Source organism: Terrapene carolina, unplaced genomic scaffold, assembly GCF_002925995.2.
Source record: "Terrapene carolina triunguis isolate 2854851 unplaced genomic scaffold, T_m_triunguis-2.0 Scaffold26, whole genome shotgun sequence".
Taxonomy (NCBI): domain Eukaryota; kingdom Metazoa; phylum Chordata; order Testudines; family Emydidae; genus Terrapene; species Terrapene triunguis.
Window position 1 is genome coordinate 4,972,558 of NW_020664377.1, and position 13,529 is coordinate 4,986,086.

General features: G+C 41.5%; 1 protein-coding gene across 1 annotated transcript in view; it reads right to left on the reverse strand.

Moving 5' to 3' along the window:
- Nucleotides 1-12,473, reverse strand: part of LOC112119902 (trafficking protein particle complex subunit 10) — a 102,800-nt gene extending 90,327 nt beyond the window's left edge. The window contains exon 1 of the mRNA XM_024218795.3: nt 12,296-12,473. Coding sequence (XP_024074563.1) covers nt 12,296-12,410 — 115 coding nt within the window. The 5' untranslated portion in view covers nt 12,411-12,473. The remainder of the gene's footprint in view (nt 1-12,295) is intronic.
- Between the last annotated feature and the right edge of the window lie 1,056 nt (nt 12,474-13,529).

Genomic DNA, 13,529 nt, shown 5'->3' on the forward strand with positions numbered 1-13,529 from the left:
GAGTCCCAGGATTTTTAATTATAAGTATGTAGCATTTCACATGACCTACAGTTTATACCAGATTAAATAGCACCCCGTGAGCAAAGAACCAGAGGTATTGAGTTAGATGTAGTCATGTATGCATCCCATTCATGCAGACTAAAAAAAAAGCAATGCTAGATGAATCAGAGAGTCAGTTTTGTTGGCTCTATACATATTCCTCCACCTCTTAAAGTAATTTTATTTTTGTTAGATATATATTTACAATATTTCGGCCTTTTAATGCTGAAAACCTAGAATATAACTAGGGCCCTACCAAATTCACGGTCATGAAAAATGAATCACGGACCGTGAAATCTGATCTCCCCCGTGAAATCTGGCTAGTGTAGAAGAGAAGCAGGGCTGGGGGTTCTTACTGTGTGCTGGTCTCCAGATGCTAGTCCCGGCTGGGATGGGAAGTGACTGGACTTCCTCTTCCCCTGCAGGGGCTACTGGGGTCGGGTCAGACCCACCTCCAGGAACCTCCCCCAGCTGCAGATAGCTCCAAGACTGCTGGCCAGGAGCCTAGCTCTGAAGGTAGCACTGCCATCAGCAGCAGCTCAGAAGTAAGGGGGGCAATACTGCAACCTCCCAAACAATAGCCTTGGGATCCCTCTACTTCCCCCTTTCAGGTTGGGACCCCCAGGGATTCAAAACTGAAATTTCAGATTTAAATACCTGAACTTTACAATTTTTTTAATCCTATGACTGAAATTGACCAAAATGGACCATGAATTTGGTAGGGCCCTAAATATAACTAAAGCTACCACACCAAGTTTAAAAAGTCTGGTTCATCTTAACTCAAACGGAGACGCATACTTCTGATTAGTAAAAATGTTTCCATGACTTTAAGAGATGAGGCAAAGTTCTTTACAAGGGAATGACAGCACATATATTGTTCCTTAGGGGAGCATGCAGGAAGGCATCTAGAGTAGAGCAGCAAAATCGCAGAGTCATAAACCACCTTCTATCTGCAAATGGTTTATGTCTGAACTTACAGTAAGTACTTTTATTTTTTCCTTCAATTACTCACTGTTGAACCATCAATTTCATCAGGAGTTTGGAAGATGCAAGAAGGGTCATACAACGTGAAATATATCTGGCATTTGCACACTGTCTTTCTTCAGAGGGTCTCAAAGCACTTTGCAAAGAGAGGGTCTGGATCTAGCACTGGTGATCTATAAGTCTTTCATTGGACTTCGATGGGTGCTGAATTAGGCCCTAAACCAATGAACTCTGTAATACAGGCATTATGTCCATTTTACAGGAAAGGGAACCAGGCACAATTTTTTCAAGAGTAGCTGTGGCAGTCTGTACCCTTATGTCTACCCCTCTTATAAGACTACAACATTTTGTACAAAGTATGCTTTGTGAGAGATCATTTGAAAACTCACAATTTGCTGATTATTATTGTCCTGGTAAAATGGTGTGGCAACATTGTATATAAAGTTAAGATTCTACTATATAATACTTAGAATCATAGAATCATAGAATATCAGAGTTGGAAGGGACCTCAGGAGGTCATCTAGTCCAACCCCCTGCTCAAAGCAGGACCAATCCCCAGACAGATTTTTGCCCCAGATCCCTAAATGGCCCCCTCAAGGATTGAACTCACAACCCTGGGTTTAGCAGGCCAATGCTCAAACCACTGAGCTATCCCTCCCCCCATGTCCCTTCTGAGACATGTTCCAAGTTCACAAGAACCACAAACTAGTTCCTCAGAAACAAAAGGTAAACCAATGCCTCAGCCAGGTGTCAACAATATCAAATGGACTATCAGCTGGTCAAGTGGCTATTATTTGGCAGGAAAAGGTGTGAGCGAGAAATTTATATCTTGGCAAAAGAACAGCTGGGGGTTCCTGTCTCCACAGGTGCCAACAACAACACCTGAAGGACAAGGGAACTAACACTGAACTGGAGGTGTCCTGTCCGAAAGGAATCCAGCCAGTATGACTGCTGAAGCATGTGGTGAGAGACCTTTTCGTTGAATTCATTTAGCTTAAGTTAGATATTAGCTGCATTTTACCTTTTTTCTTGTAACCAATTACTTTTATGCCTCGTTACTTGCAATTGCTTAAAATCTTTCTGTCATTAATAAACTTGTTTTATTGGACTGAAGTGTTTGAGAAACTCCATTTGAGAGAACAGGATTTGTGCATATCATTTTCTATTAATGAACTTTATATGAGCGTTTATTGTCCAGGAGAGGGCTGGGCAGTATAAGATGTACTTTTCTGGAGGAGAGTCTGGGACTGGAAGTTGGCTGGTGATGCTCTACAGTGTACTTCAAGAGTGGCTGGCCATAGCACTCACACAGTATAGGTGGGAGTAGGGTGACCAGATGCCCTGATTTTATAATGACAGTCCCGATATTCCAGGCTGTGCCTTATATACGTGTCTATTACCCTCCACACCATGTCCCAATATTTCACACTTGTTAGCTGGACACCCTAGGTGGGAGTAATTTACATGCTGGAGGCTGTGTGAGAGCAGACCAGGAGTGGTTGCTCTCACAGCAAAACAGGGTAAAGGCACCCCAGATTGGAGAATTGAGGGGGGGGGGACCGCTGTTCAACAGTCTAAATTGTACCCTGGGTAATGTCACAGTAGTTTATAATTCTGGGTACCTAACTTTCTACATATCTGGGGGGGAAATAGTTTTGTGGTTAAGGCACTGTACACGGAGATTCAGGAGACTAGTGTTCAATTCTTAGTGCTGCTACAGATTTATAGCATCGTACACTCACCTTGCACTGGTGTTTAAACGTTCAGGCAAGGTGTTAGTCCACAGTGCCTTTAATCTGCTAGTCTCGGATTCAATCCAATGTGCACTGGTATGTAATTCAAAACCATTCCTATTTTACGGCTGTTTGGTGACCTACCAACGTAGGCTAGATTTTAACTGGGGGCCAAGATATAGAATGTATTATATGTCCCACAACCAAGCGCTCAAGCTACCTAATCTCCTCAGAAGAGTTCATTCTTATGCTTTTTATTAACGTTGGTAATAAAAATGTACAGTATTTAGTGGTATACTCAGTTTAAATATAGTATTTAAATAGCTTAAATCAGATGGCACCATTTCAAGTTACTGTAATAAATATGAAAGGCCTTTAGATTTAGGTACTATCGAAACAAAACATGAAATCTATAATTCTAGAGAATATCTAACGAAACTGAAGGACTTTGGTACTTTCCTTGTCTGGAAAGAAACCAAGGCCCTAAAATCAACTTTACAAAGATAAATAACGTGAACAATAGTGCTACTTATAATAATTTTTTTAAGCAAATACCAGAAATTGTCAGCAGGTTTTATGATCTGGGCAGAAGGAGTCGGAGGATGAAGAGGGGGGAAAAGCATCTTTTTTCCTGGCGATATCAACTATCTCAAAAATGGAACAAATGCAACTACCAAATACTACAATCACCAAAAGGACTATAAACATTTCTGAGATTGTCTAGTGGGGGAATAAAGAAAATCAGCAAATTTGGCTTAACTTAGTAGTAGCACTTAAGGTTATTCTATGCAAACATCACCTACAGAATACTGGCATACAGGGTCAGAGATGTTGTAGGTAAACAAGACAAGTACCTAGACTATTTATAACAGAGTGTAATATTAAAAGATGATACTCAGGATAGGACAAAGGCCAGACACTTATCAATTAAGTAGTTAGTGTGCTTTCCGCTGCTAAAGCGAGAAGACTCATGAGATTATTTAGACAAACAAACCTAGAAGTGCAAGTCTAGAACAGCAGAAGGAAATATCCCATAACTAATTCTGCTCCTTTGAAGGCTATGTCATGCAAGATTCCCACTCTTGGGTCTCAACTTTCTAGCACAAGCTATGTTGGAAGTCTCCTCTAGCTCTGTGATTTTTGGCTGTCAGGCATCAGTAGTTGGAGCATGCGCTTATTCCCTCATGCTCTATTCAAATGCCACTACCTCAAGCCCCCTCTAGAACTACTTAGAGTGAGTTCTTAAAAGTCACAAGAGGAGCTCCCACACAAACTTCAGTTGCACACAAATACAAACAGTCTCACAAAAAGGGACATGTTTCAAGGATGTCAATAAACCAACTCTTGAAATATAAAAGTGAAGGAGAATCCCAAAGTGACGGAAATCCTGTGTGACGATAACTTCAAAGCAGCAGAATTTCAGGTAATTTCTGTCTTCAGAAAGATACCAAACAGAGACAGGTTGTATAGGCCCCATCCTTCAACTGGCAGGCAAACAGTAAATTCCCTTTTCATTGGATGGGATACAGCCATCTGCCTTCACTGTAAGAATACTCAGAGGGCACAAATCAGCTGTGGAGAAGGAAAGGACCTCCAACCCATAGTATAGCAAAGGATGTGGGACGGAGGTGAAAGGGTGTGCATAAATGGGAAATGAACAATTTTAGAACCTTCCACAGGATTGAAGCCAGGCTGCTTCCTGGGAAGAGAAAATATTTGTTCTTTTGGAATTGGCTGAGGTAAACCTTGGATTTCCTTGTAGACATAAAAATTATGAAGATGCACTACTAGAAGGAGGCATCCTTTGTTGTTGTATCCCTTAAATTTGGCTAATGTAAGGCAGCCCTCATCTGGAAGGGGGCGGGGGGAGAATTCTTCCTCAACTAAGTATAGAATGGCAAAGTGTTGGCTGGAGAGTAATAATGGGCTACAGAGATTTCATTATGTTTGAGGGCAAGAGAGAGACATTTACAGCTTAAAGACACCTGTAGCACAACCCTAGGTAATATGAATCACTTTAACTACCAAAAAAAAAAAATCTAACAATTACCGCTAACAAAAAAATTAAAAAGACTATTCACTCCCACACATTTTTCTGATTTGGGTTGCACATTGCACTTGTTTCTGTAGATCTTTCTATTCCCTCCCAGGCAGGGAGGCACTTCCTTCTTGTTGTTTTTTTTGGGGGGGGTGGGAGAGGGGGGGCTGAGAGAAGGATTATCTCCTCCCATCCCTCAGTGACCTCTTTAAAACTTCTCTCCCTCAAAGGCTCTGCAATGACAGCATACATTTCTCTGGCAACAACAAGCTGGACTCATCTCCCTCTACAGACCACAAATGCTTCTCCTTCAAGGCGACAGTTGCTTAGAAGAACAATGAAAGGCACTCTGCATAGCACTTCTAGACCCTGTTGGGCCAAAAATGGACACTTAGTATCTGAGCACTTTAGAAACATTAATGAATTTATCCTCACAACCTCTCTGTGAGATAAAGTATTTAGTCCTGTTTTACACAAAGGGAACTGAGATATAGCATAACCGTGCAAGTGACTTGTCTAAGGTCACAAAGGTTGTGATACAGGAGCTGGGATATGAACAAGAACTCTCCGGCCCAAGTCCAGGATCTTATCTACAAGACGATTATTCCTCACAAACTGCAACAGTTCTCTTCCTATTTTTTCCTGTCTCCTCTTTCTCCATTTGTGTGCATCTCTTCCCTGGATCATCCCTCCCCTTGTTTCTCTTAACCTGTACTGTTGACTTCTCCCCTAGCTTCTGCATATACAGCTTTCATCCCCAGAACTGCACCAGTGGCAGTTTTGCTGCTAGCCCTGCATTACAGTGCTTCTGCAGCAGCAATGACAGGGATAAAATGCAAATGATGAAACCCTATTTAGATTTTTCTTTTTCTTCTGCTGAGAAAGTGTTATGTGCAATTCTCTACTTCTTTGGGACCAATACTCATTTAGTGAGAATATAACAAAATAATGGGCTTAAGCTACAGCAGGGAAAATTAAAGACCTGCATAACTACAAGAACTACAAAAGAAGCAGCTGCTGAGGAAATTGCAAAAACACAAGCATCTGAGGTATTGCTTTATTAGGGATAGTTCAGCGAAAATGTAGTCAATCTGCAGGAGATGGACCAGAGAAGACTCACTGACAGATCCCTGCCAAATGGTATCATTCTATGATTAAAAATGGAGAGTATGGATAGTAACAACAATTTAATAGCAAGTCAGTTAAAGGAAACCAGGCTATATCATCAGAACACTGGTCTATATATATATATTTGTAAGAACATTCTGACATGCTAGTACATGAATATCCTGGGAATTACTGTTCAGAGCATCTAAAATCCTTTAGAATTTGTTTATTCTTCAAAATGTATGGATGATAGTATTAAGCATTTTAGAACAAATGTGAAATTTCAAACCTTTAAAAAAGTAACTTAAGATACCAAGGAATGCAGTCTGTACTGTTTTAAGGTGTTAGTGAGATCGGTTAATTCAAAGGAAAACAAAGACCTGAGTTCAAGACTTGTCAGTTTTCCCCTTCAGTTACCTGACTTTCAAATACTGCCCGTTCACATTAAAAGAACATTCGTTAATTAATAAATTTGCAGCACAGTAATACTTCTGCAGCAGCATTGGCTCCAAAAGCTTGAAACTTACTTGAACCACTTAATATGACTAGTCATCTTCCAGACTCCAGCTGTTGCGTGAATATACTACAATGGAAAGCTAAAGTATATTCCTGTTCAGTAATTATCTTCCTATGCTTCCAGAATAAACATGAATGAGAAAGAGAAACTAGAAATCAGGGCTATGCTGGCAATGTACCCATAGTCCAACACAGCCATGCACAAAGTGTGTTGGATTCCGGCTTAACTCTCTGGTTTGCAACCCAGCAGAAACTGGCCGTGATGAAATAGCTACTCATACCATTATACAGAGCCCCAATGGCTATTTCAGGAGAAGTAGCCAGACCTCCATGGCAATGATAATTTCTTCACTTTGTACGTCCTAGATTTCTAATGTGTTTTTTTGTTTTTCAAGTAACTATCACATTCATGTTGGGATTTTTATTGCTTAAATTACTGTTGGTCCTAAATTATATGTATTCTCAACCTTAAGGATTTTTTTCCTGGGAATATAAGTGAATAAGAACTATATTAGTCTGTCAAGTTTAAAAATATTTATATTTTGCCAGCCTATATGCCAAAAATGGCCAACTGCATTCTCTTACCTAAATTCCTCTTGCAATTTCAATTTCACAAAGCAGTCTTGAGTTCCTGTCCTAAACTGCTTTGCAGTGATGCTATTGAAAAAGATGTTACCTTTCAACCCCTCCTTAACAGTCACATTTCTGTTGGGGGTGAATAATTTTACAGATATGAAATAGAAGGTGTTCAGACACCTAAACAATTTGTATAGTATAAGAACCTAAATAGAACAGAAACTACTTACAAGGTTCTGAATACCGATCATTAAACTGACTTGTCTATCAGTTTCACTCTGTTACCACCAAAATGTGTAACATTTCCATTTCAGAAATCCAAGCTTGAATTCTGAAAAGATATTGACCATTTGAGGACTAGTCACCACTGGCGAGTAAAGATTTTAAGCCAGGTATGTTTCCATGTTAAGTAAAGACTACTTTCCAAGGTACACTTATGACAATCACTGATAGGACTTCACAAGATGGGTTGTATCAAACTAAATTACTACTTTTTTATACTGTATTTAAACATAATAATCCCACTATAAAGCAGCAAACACAGATAAAGCTGGAATTCTTGATCTTGCCATGAATTATTTTGATAGAGCAGAACTACTCACAGGCATGAGGTTACATTTTGCTTTAGAAAAAAGTAGCACTTTTTCCAAAGCAATTTCCAGGCTTCCTATGATTTCCTATGGCAGCAACTATTTTTTATTTTAAAATACAGCTTGTTGAAAAGGATTGTGTTCAAAATGAGTTTCAGCTCAGAAAGGACTGGGTCCCTCCAACTTTTTTTTTTAAATTTAGAACAGCTGTACAGGTTTCTTAGATTGGCAGAAATATCTCTAAAAGAGGACTATTTCACAATATAAGTGTTTACTAGACGCTGAACAGTGAAGAAGGATCCAATCGTGGTTGTAACAGAAAAGATATTTTTAGAGTATAAAAAACAGTTTATTCAATGTTCACCCTTAATTCATATAACCAGAAACTGGTTGGCATTATTTCTTTGTATCTCACTTCCTCAACATCAAATTTTTATACATTTAATCAGACATAAAGAGCCTACTGACAACCGTGGGCAAATATTACTCCTAGTCATAGGTACCTGAAGATTGTACATCACAAAACCTTTTTAAATACAAGAGAATATTCACATTATTTTAAAAAAGAACAGCAGTATACAAAGTAAGCGGTATTATTATGTGTTGAATTACTTCTAACATCATAACCCGGCTACCAATAAAGTACTTATGTTAAATTATTTTCTGTACTAGCCACATGAACATTTTGTACGGTGTAAGATTTAAAGCATTTTCTCTCAGGTGATATCAAGTACAGAAAAGATCGCAGGAAATTGACAAGGTATGGAAAACAACTCAGAATTCTGATGAGGTCACAAACCATTCAAGCTTTACTGTCATGGTTACTATGAACTCGCCAGATTTAGGTATGTAGTCTTTAAGCCCCTTTGTTTTCAGCTTAAACCGGTTTTTACCAAAAAAATTCCCAGGTTTTACATAAAGTACATTATTTTTTTTCTGATTTCCACCCTACTTTTGTATCATTTGAATGATTTATATTATTTGAATATAAAACAAGTTATTTATATATTTATATTAGGATATACAATACATTGCATGAGATGTATGTATTTTGATAATACATTAATATGTGTATACTATGTATTAATCTAGAAGATGCACACAATAAAGAGACACACAAGCTCTGAAGTGCGTGAGCATCTGAACATACTGATGAATCTCACGCACACATTTCAAGCTGTTAGCAGGTAACAGTTTAAAGATCTGATACACTAAAATGGGAAGAAAATGAAAATCTGTATCAGAGTACCTTTCAGAACATAAGGAAGTATTCAAAAGTTTTTAAAAAACAAACAGGAGAAAAGGATGAAGTTGAGTGTATGCACTGCAAATGGTGTGGCCCAATTATTATATGTAAATATTTATAGGCTAATAGTTCTAAGTCTACAACAGAAAACGGTTTATTCAAACGAAAATTTTATTTGGGGATTAGAGATGTATTGTTTTCTTAAACTCAGAGGAGCGTGTTTTGAGTTCGGTTTTAGTTTCTGCAGCAAACCACATTGATGAACGGAATTCAAAGCACTAATCCACTGAATACTTTTTCCCTCCCCCACACATCTTTCCGTCCACCAAAATAAACCCTGAGATTTACCCACAAAAATTATTAATATTTTTTTGCACTGATTTTCACCTGTTTTTGTTGTTGTGGTAATAAACACTGATAAATTCCTGTGGAAAATTAAACAAAATAAAAACCAAAAAAGAAGGGCCCTAGTAGTCTTATAGCTCATATCTAGATTCACATATAGATCTGTAGAAGTACTTCCACAGAGCCCTGAAAAAATCCTCAGCTATGCACATCCACAATGCATACCGCATCTCCCACAAGCTGGGTCTACCACATCTATGTTGTGTATAGGTGATTTCAGTCTTTGGGGCTGTCATCCCAACACTTTTCACAAGCACTAAGTTCACTTACAGTTTGTAAAAACACAGATGTATTTTTAATTCCAAAGTGATTGGTGCTAAATGAGAATGGAATTCTAAGTGTGGCATTTTGAAAAGTTTTAAGAGGTATGAGTGCAGTTACTCAAAGAATTTTTGTTGTATTTTTCAGTTCAAAAACAACTCAATCAAGTTTCATCAGAATTGACAGATGAATAACAGACCCTGATATGAAGCACAAAATATTTCAGTCTGAAGTCACATTTGGCAAGGGTGGGTAACAGTTAAAAATAGTGAGTCTATGAATGCCCTCCTCCTTAGCCCTATAAATATTAACATAATACTGTAATAAGGAAAGCATGATGACATTTTTAAAGTTTCATTCATGTGTATTTTTCTTAATGCAAGTTTGGAGTGAAACTAATTTGAAAGGTTCTTGGAGTAGGTGGAAATAGAAGGAAGGTTCTACATATCATTAAATTTAGCTTACAAGCAGTATCAAAGAAGAAACAAACAGGCACAGGTACTCGTATTAAAAAAGACCACGTATTTTTAAGTACTTTGCAAGCTGTGAAAACATCATTCCAGACTGCATAAGTAAATCCTACTAAGTTTATAGTTAGGAGTCTTTTCCATGTACCAAATCAGTCTAGAAAATCAGACAGATTTTACAGAACTCAGATACAAAAATGTAACATTGTTAAAGTAAGAAGGTGCACTGTCTACCCAATGGGTTTGGGTTTATTTTATAGATAGCTTGGAAGTGAGCACAGCACATAGCACTAAAGTATTCAGTGTGCTCAACTGACAGAACTTTTTGGATAGGCTATTTCTCATGTTGCTGATATGAAAGTGGGGGGAGAAAAAAAAAACGAAAACTCTGGCCCAACAGACACTATGAACAAGCAGTTAACAGTTCCATTTTGTTAAACGGGGGAAGAAGTTGCTAATTTCAATTAAGTTTAACTGTTTCTCTGGACTTTTCATACAACAATTAAGAGCCTCTGATGTTTTTACAGGGACCACCACTCACTGTTATAACTGGAAGTGCCTGTAAGTCTATAAATACTTAAATAAAATACTGAAGATTTTTTCCTGATATAATTCCCAGTTAACTGCTGCTTTTGGCGTGTACCAAGTCAGACCATACCCGTATGAAGCTGATATGATTACGTATTCCGAGACAGCACTACAGTATTAAAACTGTTACACTGTTATTCAACTAAACTCTAATCTGCTAATTGTGTTTGATTTGATCCCATCCCTCCCTAGACTTTATCCTTCTCCAAGCCTCAGGTTTGCTCCTGCCTAATCACCAACGCCCTCTAAAATTACCTTCTGTCCTGCCTCTCCCTCAGCTTTTTCCAAAAGCAGCTCATCACAGCATAACTATACATTTGATCAGGTGGTTTTTTTTGAAGTGTTAACATGCATTCCAAAAATAATTCTTATAAGAACTGTGCAACTGCCAGTAGATACCCCATAAAACTGGACAGATGGATTGAGTAGGACTTGCAGAGAAGCACCAATATTTTAAGTGACAGATGGGACAGAGTAGCATTCTCATGCCTTTCCCTCTTCCCACAATCATACCTGAATGGAATTGACTGTTGCAATTTGAAGGATGAAAACATTTGCTAGGATTGGGCCATACTTGAACGAATTCCTTGTTGCTAGCAACTGATAATGCCTACAAATGAATCTCAAATTCTGGTGCCAAGAGTTAAAACATAGCAAAGTTTGAAAACTATCTCGCATGTTCCACTATGTCAGTCGTGAAGACATGTTCCTATACTCTTAAGGGAAATTTTTGTTTTTTAATAGGAACTTTTGATTCTGTAAAAACATAGAAATAGTCATAATGGTTCATCCCCAAAACCCATCTAGTCCTGTATTCTGTCTCTGACAGTAGCCAGCACCAGACAGTTAAAAAAATTGTGTAGTAGGCAGGCATAGGGAAGGAAGCTTGCGCCAAACATTAGCTCTCATCCTAATCTCCAACACTGATTGGTTTACATTATGAAGCATGAACAGCTCTTCTAAAATCTGTTAGAATTAACTACTGTTTCTGTAGATAAGACTATCCAGAGTAACATCAAAGCCAAAAAACAACAAGGAGTCTGGTGGCACCTTAAAGACTAACAGATTTATTTGGGCATAAGCTTTCGTGAGTAAAAACCTCACTTCTTTGGATGCATCCGAAGAAGTGAGGGTTTTACTCACGAAAGCTTATGCCCAAATAAAACTGTTAGTCTTTAAGGTGTCACCAGACTCCTTGTTGTTTTTGTAGATGCAGACTAACACAGCTACCCCCTGATACTTGACATCAAAGCCAAGCTTTTTACAAAACCTCAACATCAATAAACGTTTACTACTTTTTTTTTTTTAATCCACATAAACGTTTAGTGTTAGAGAAACGTAGGTGCCCCTGCACGGGCTGTAAACCCAACAGTGCAGTGTTATAAGCCTGAAAAATCACACTGGCTATTCATCATCATCATCACTGGCGCTCCAAAAAACTAGGGAAGAAAAGAAAAGGAACTAGCGTAGTGAGCGGCGCCCCGGCTTCCTAGAGCCGCCACTTTCTCTCTCCTGAGGCGTTAGGAACTGGGAGATTTGAAGTGTCCCCGGACGTGCCCCTTCCCAGAGCGCCCGGGCTCCCAGCCCTGACCCCGCTAGCCTCGGGGCTGGCCGCGGGGCCAGTCCGGGAGGCCGGGCCCGGTCACCTCCGCCGGGCGGACTCGCCACCACCCCCCTCCACGAAACCCGCTGGACCCGGGAGCCCCCCGGCCCGAGCCGCGGCAGGCGGCGCCCGGGTCACTCACAGGTCACGATGGGCTTGTTCTCCATGGTGTAGATCACCGGGGACTGCTGGGGCTGCGGCTGCGGCGGCTGCTGCTTCTCCTCCTCCTCGGCGGCTGCCGCCGCGGCGGGGTCCATGGGCGGGCGGGGTCCTCAGCCCCGGCTCCGGCTCCGCGCCATGGGACCAGCGCTGCTGCTGCCGCCGCCTTCCTCCCCCTGCCCCGCGGGCCGGGATGGGATGGGATGGGCCGGTCCGTGCTGGGATCCCCCTCCCCCCCGCCGCACGCGCTGCCCCCGCGGCCCTGCTCCAGAGTGAGGAGAGTCTCGAGCTCCCCCACTTCCCGTGTGGCTGGCGGAGCATTACCGCTTCCGGGGGGAGGGGCGGGGTTAAAGGGAAGAGGGCGGCGCGCGGCCGACACAAAATACGTTTTAAGGGGGGGGCGGGGACGGGAGAACGGTTACGCAGGGGGCGGGGCGGGTGCGAGCTGAAGAGAAGAGCCTGGGCGGGCGGGGCTGACAGATGGACAAGGGGCGAGTGGGGGAAGGGACAAATAGGCTAGCGAGGGCGCGGCAGGAGACCCCGGGGAGCCGCGCGCGGGCCGGGGCGGGGCCTCGGCTGAGCCCCGCCCCCCCGAGCTGCCCCGGAGACGGGCGCTGTCAGGACCGCCTTAGGTGTGACGCCACGAATAGCACCCCTCCCGTTTTGCCAGGCTGAGTTCGCGCCTTGGCTCTCCCGCTCCTCACGGGGGCATCCCGGCAGCCCCCTCCAGTCCCCAGTTCCACCTCCCTGAGTTCTTCCCTACCTGACACCCGCCCGTCTGGTTCCTCTCGCCCCAAGGAGCAAACCCGCCCGCCCCCTCCCATCAGTTCTCTTCGGGGCACACTCCAGGCAGGTTGCACCCCAGAGCTGGGGGAGGGAGAGTAAGCCCAAGGTTAATAGCAAAGTCTCGTGTTCAAAAGTGAACTAGTGAAGAGAAGCAAACGGGTGCAAGTTACACAGACACAAAACGGAAAGATGCAACCTCAGGTTTTACACTTAGGAAGTTAAAAATCCCTTTTCTAACCTAATACAGTTATTGCTGAGTTCCTGGCTGGCATAGCCTCTGGCCTAGCACCGGGCTTCAGGGTTGCACACACAGCAGACTGCCTAGATGCTGGCCCTCATCACTTCAATCCCCTTTTCTTTTAACAGGGATTGCAAATTGCAGGGAAGTTTTCCTTTTTGCCAGCCTATGGTGATTCATGGTAGGGGAAATT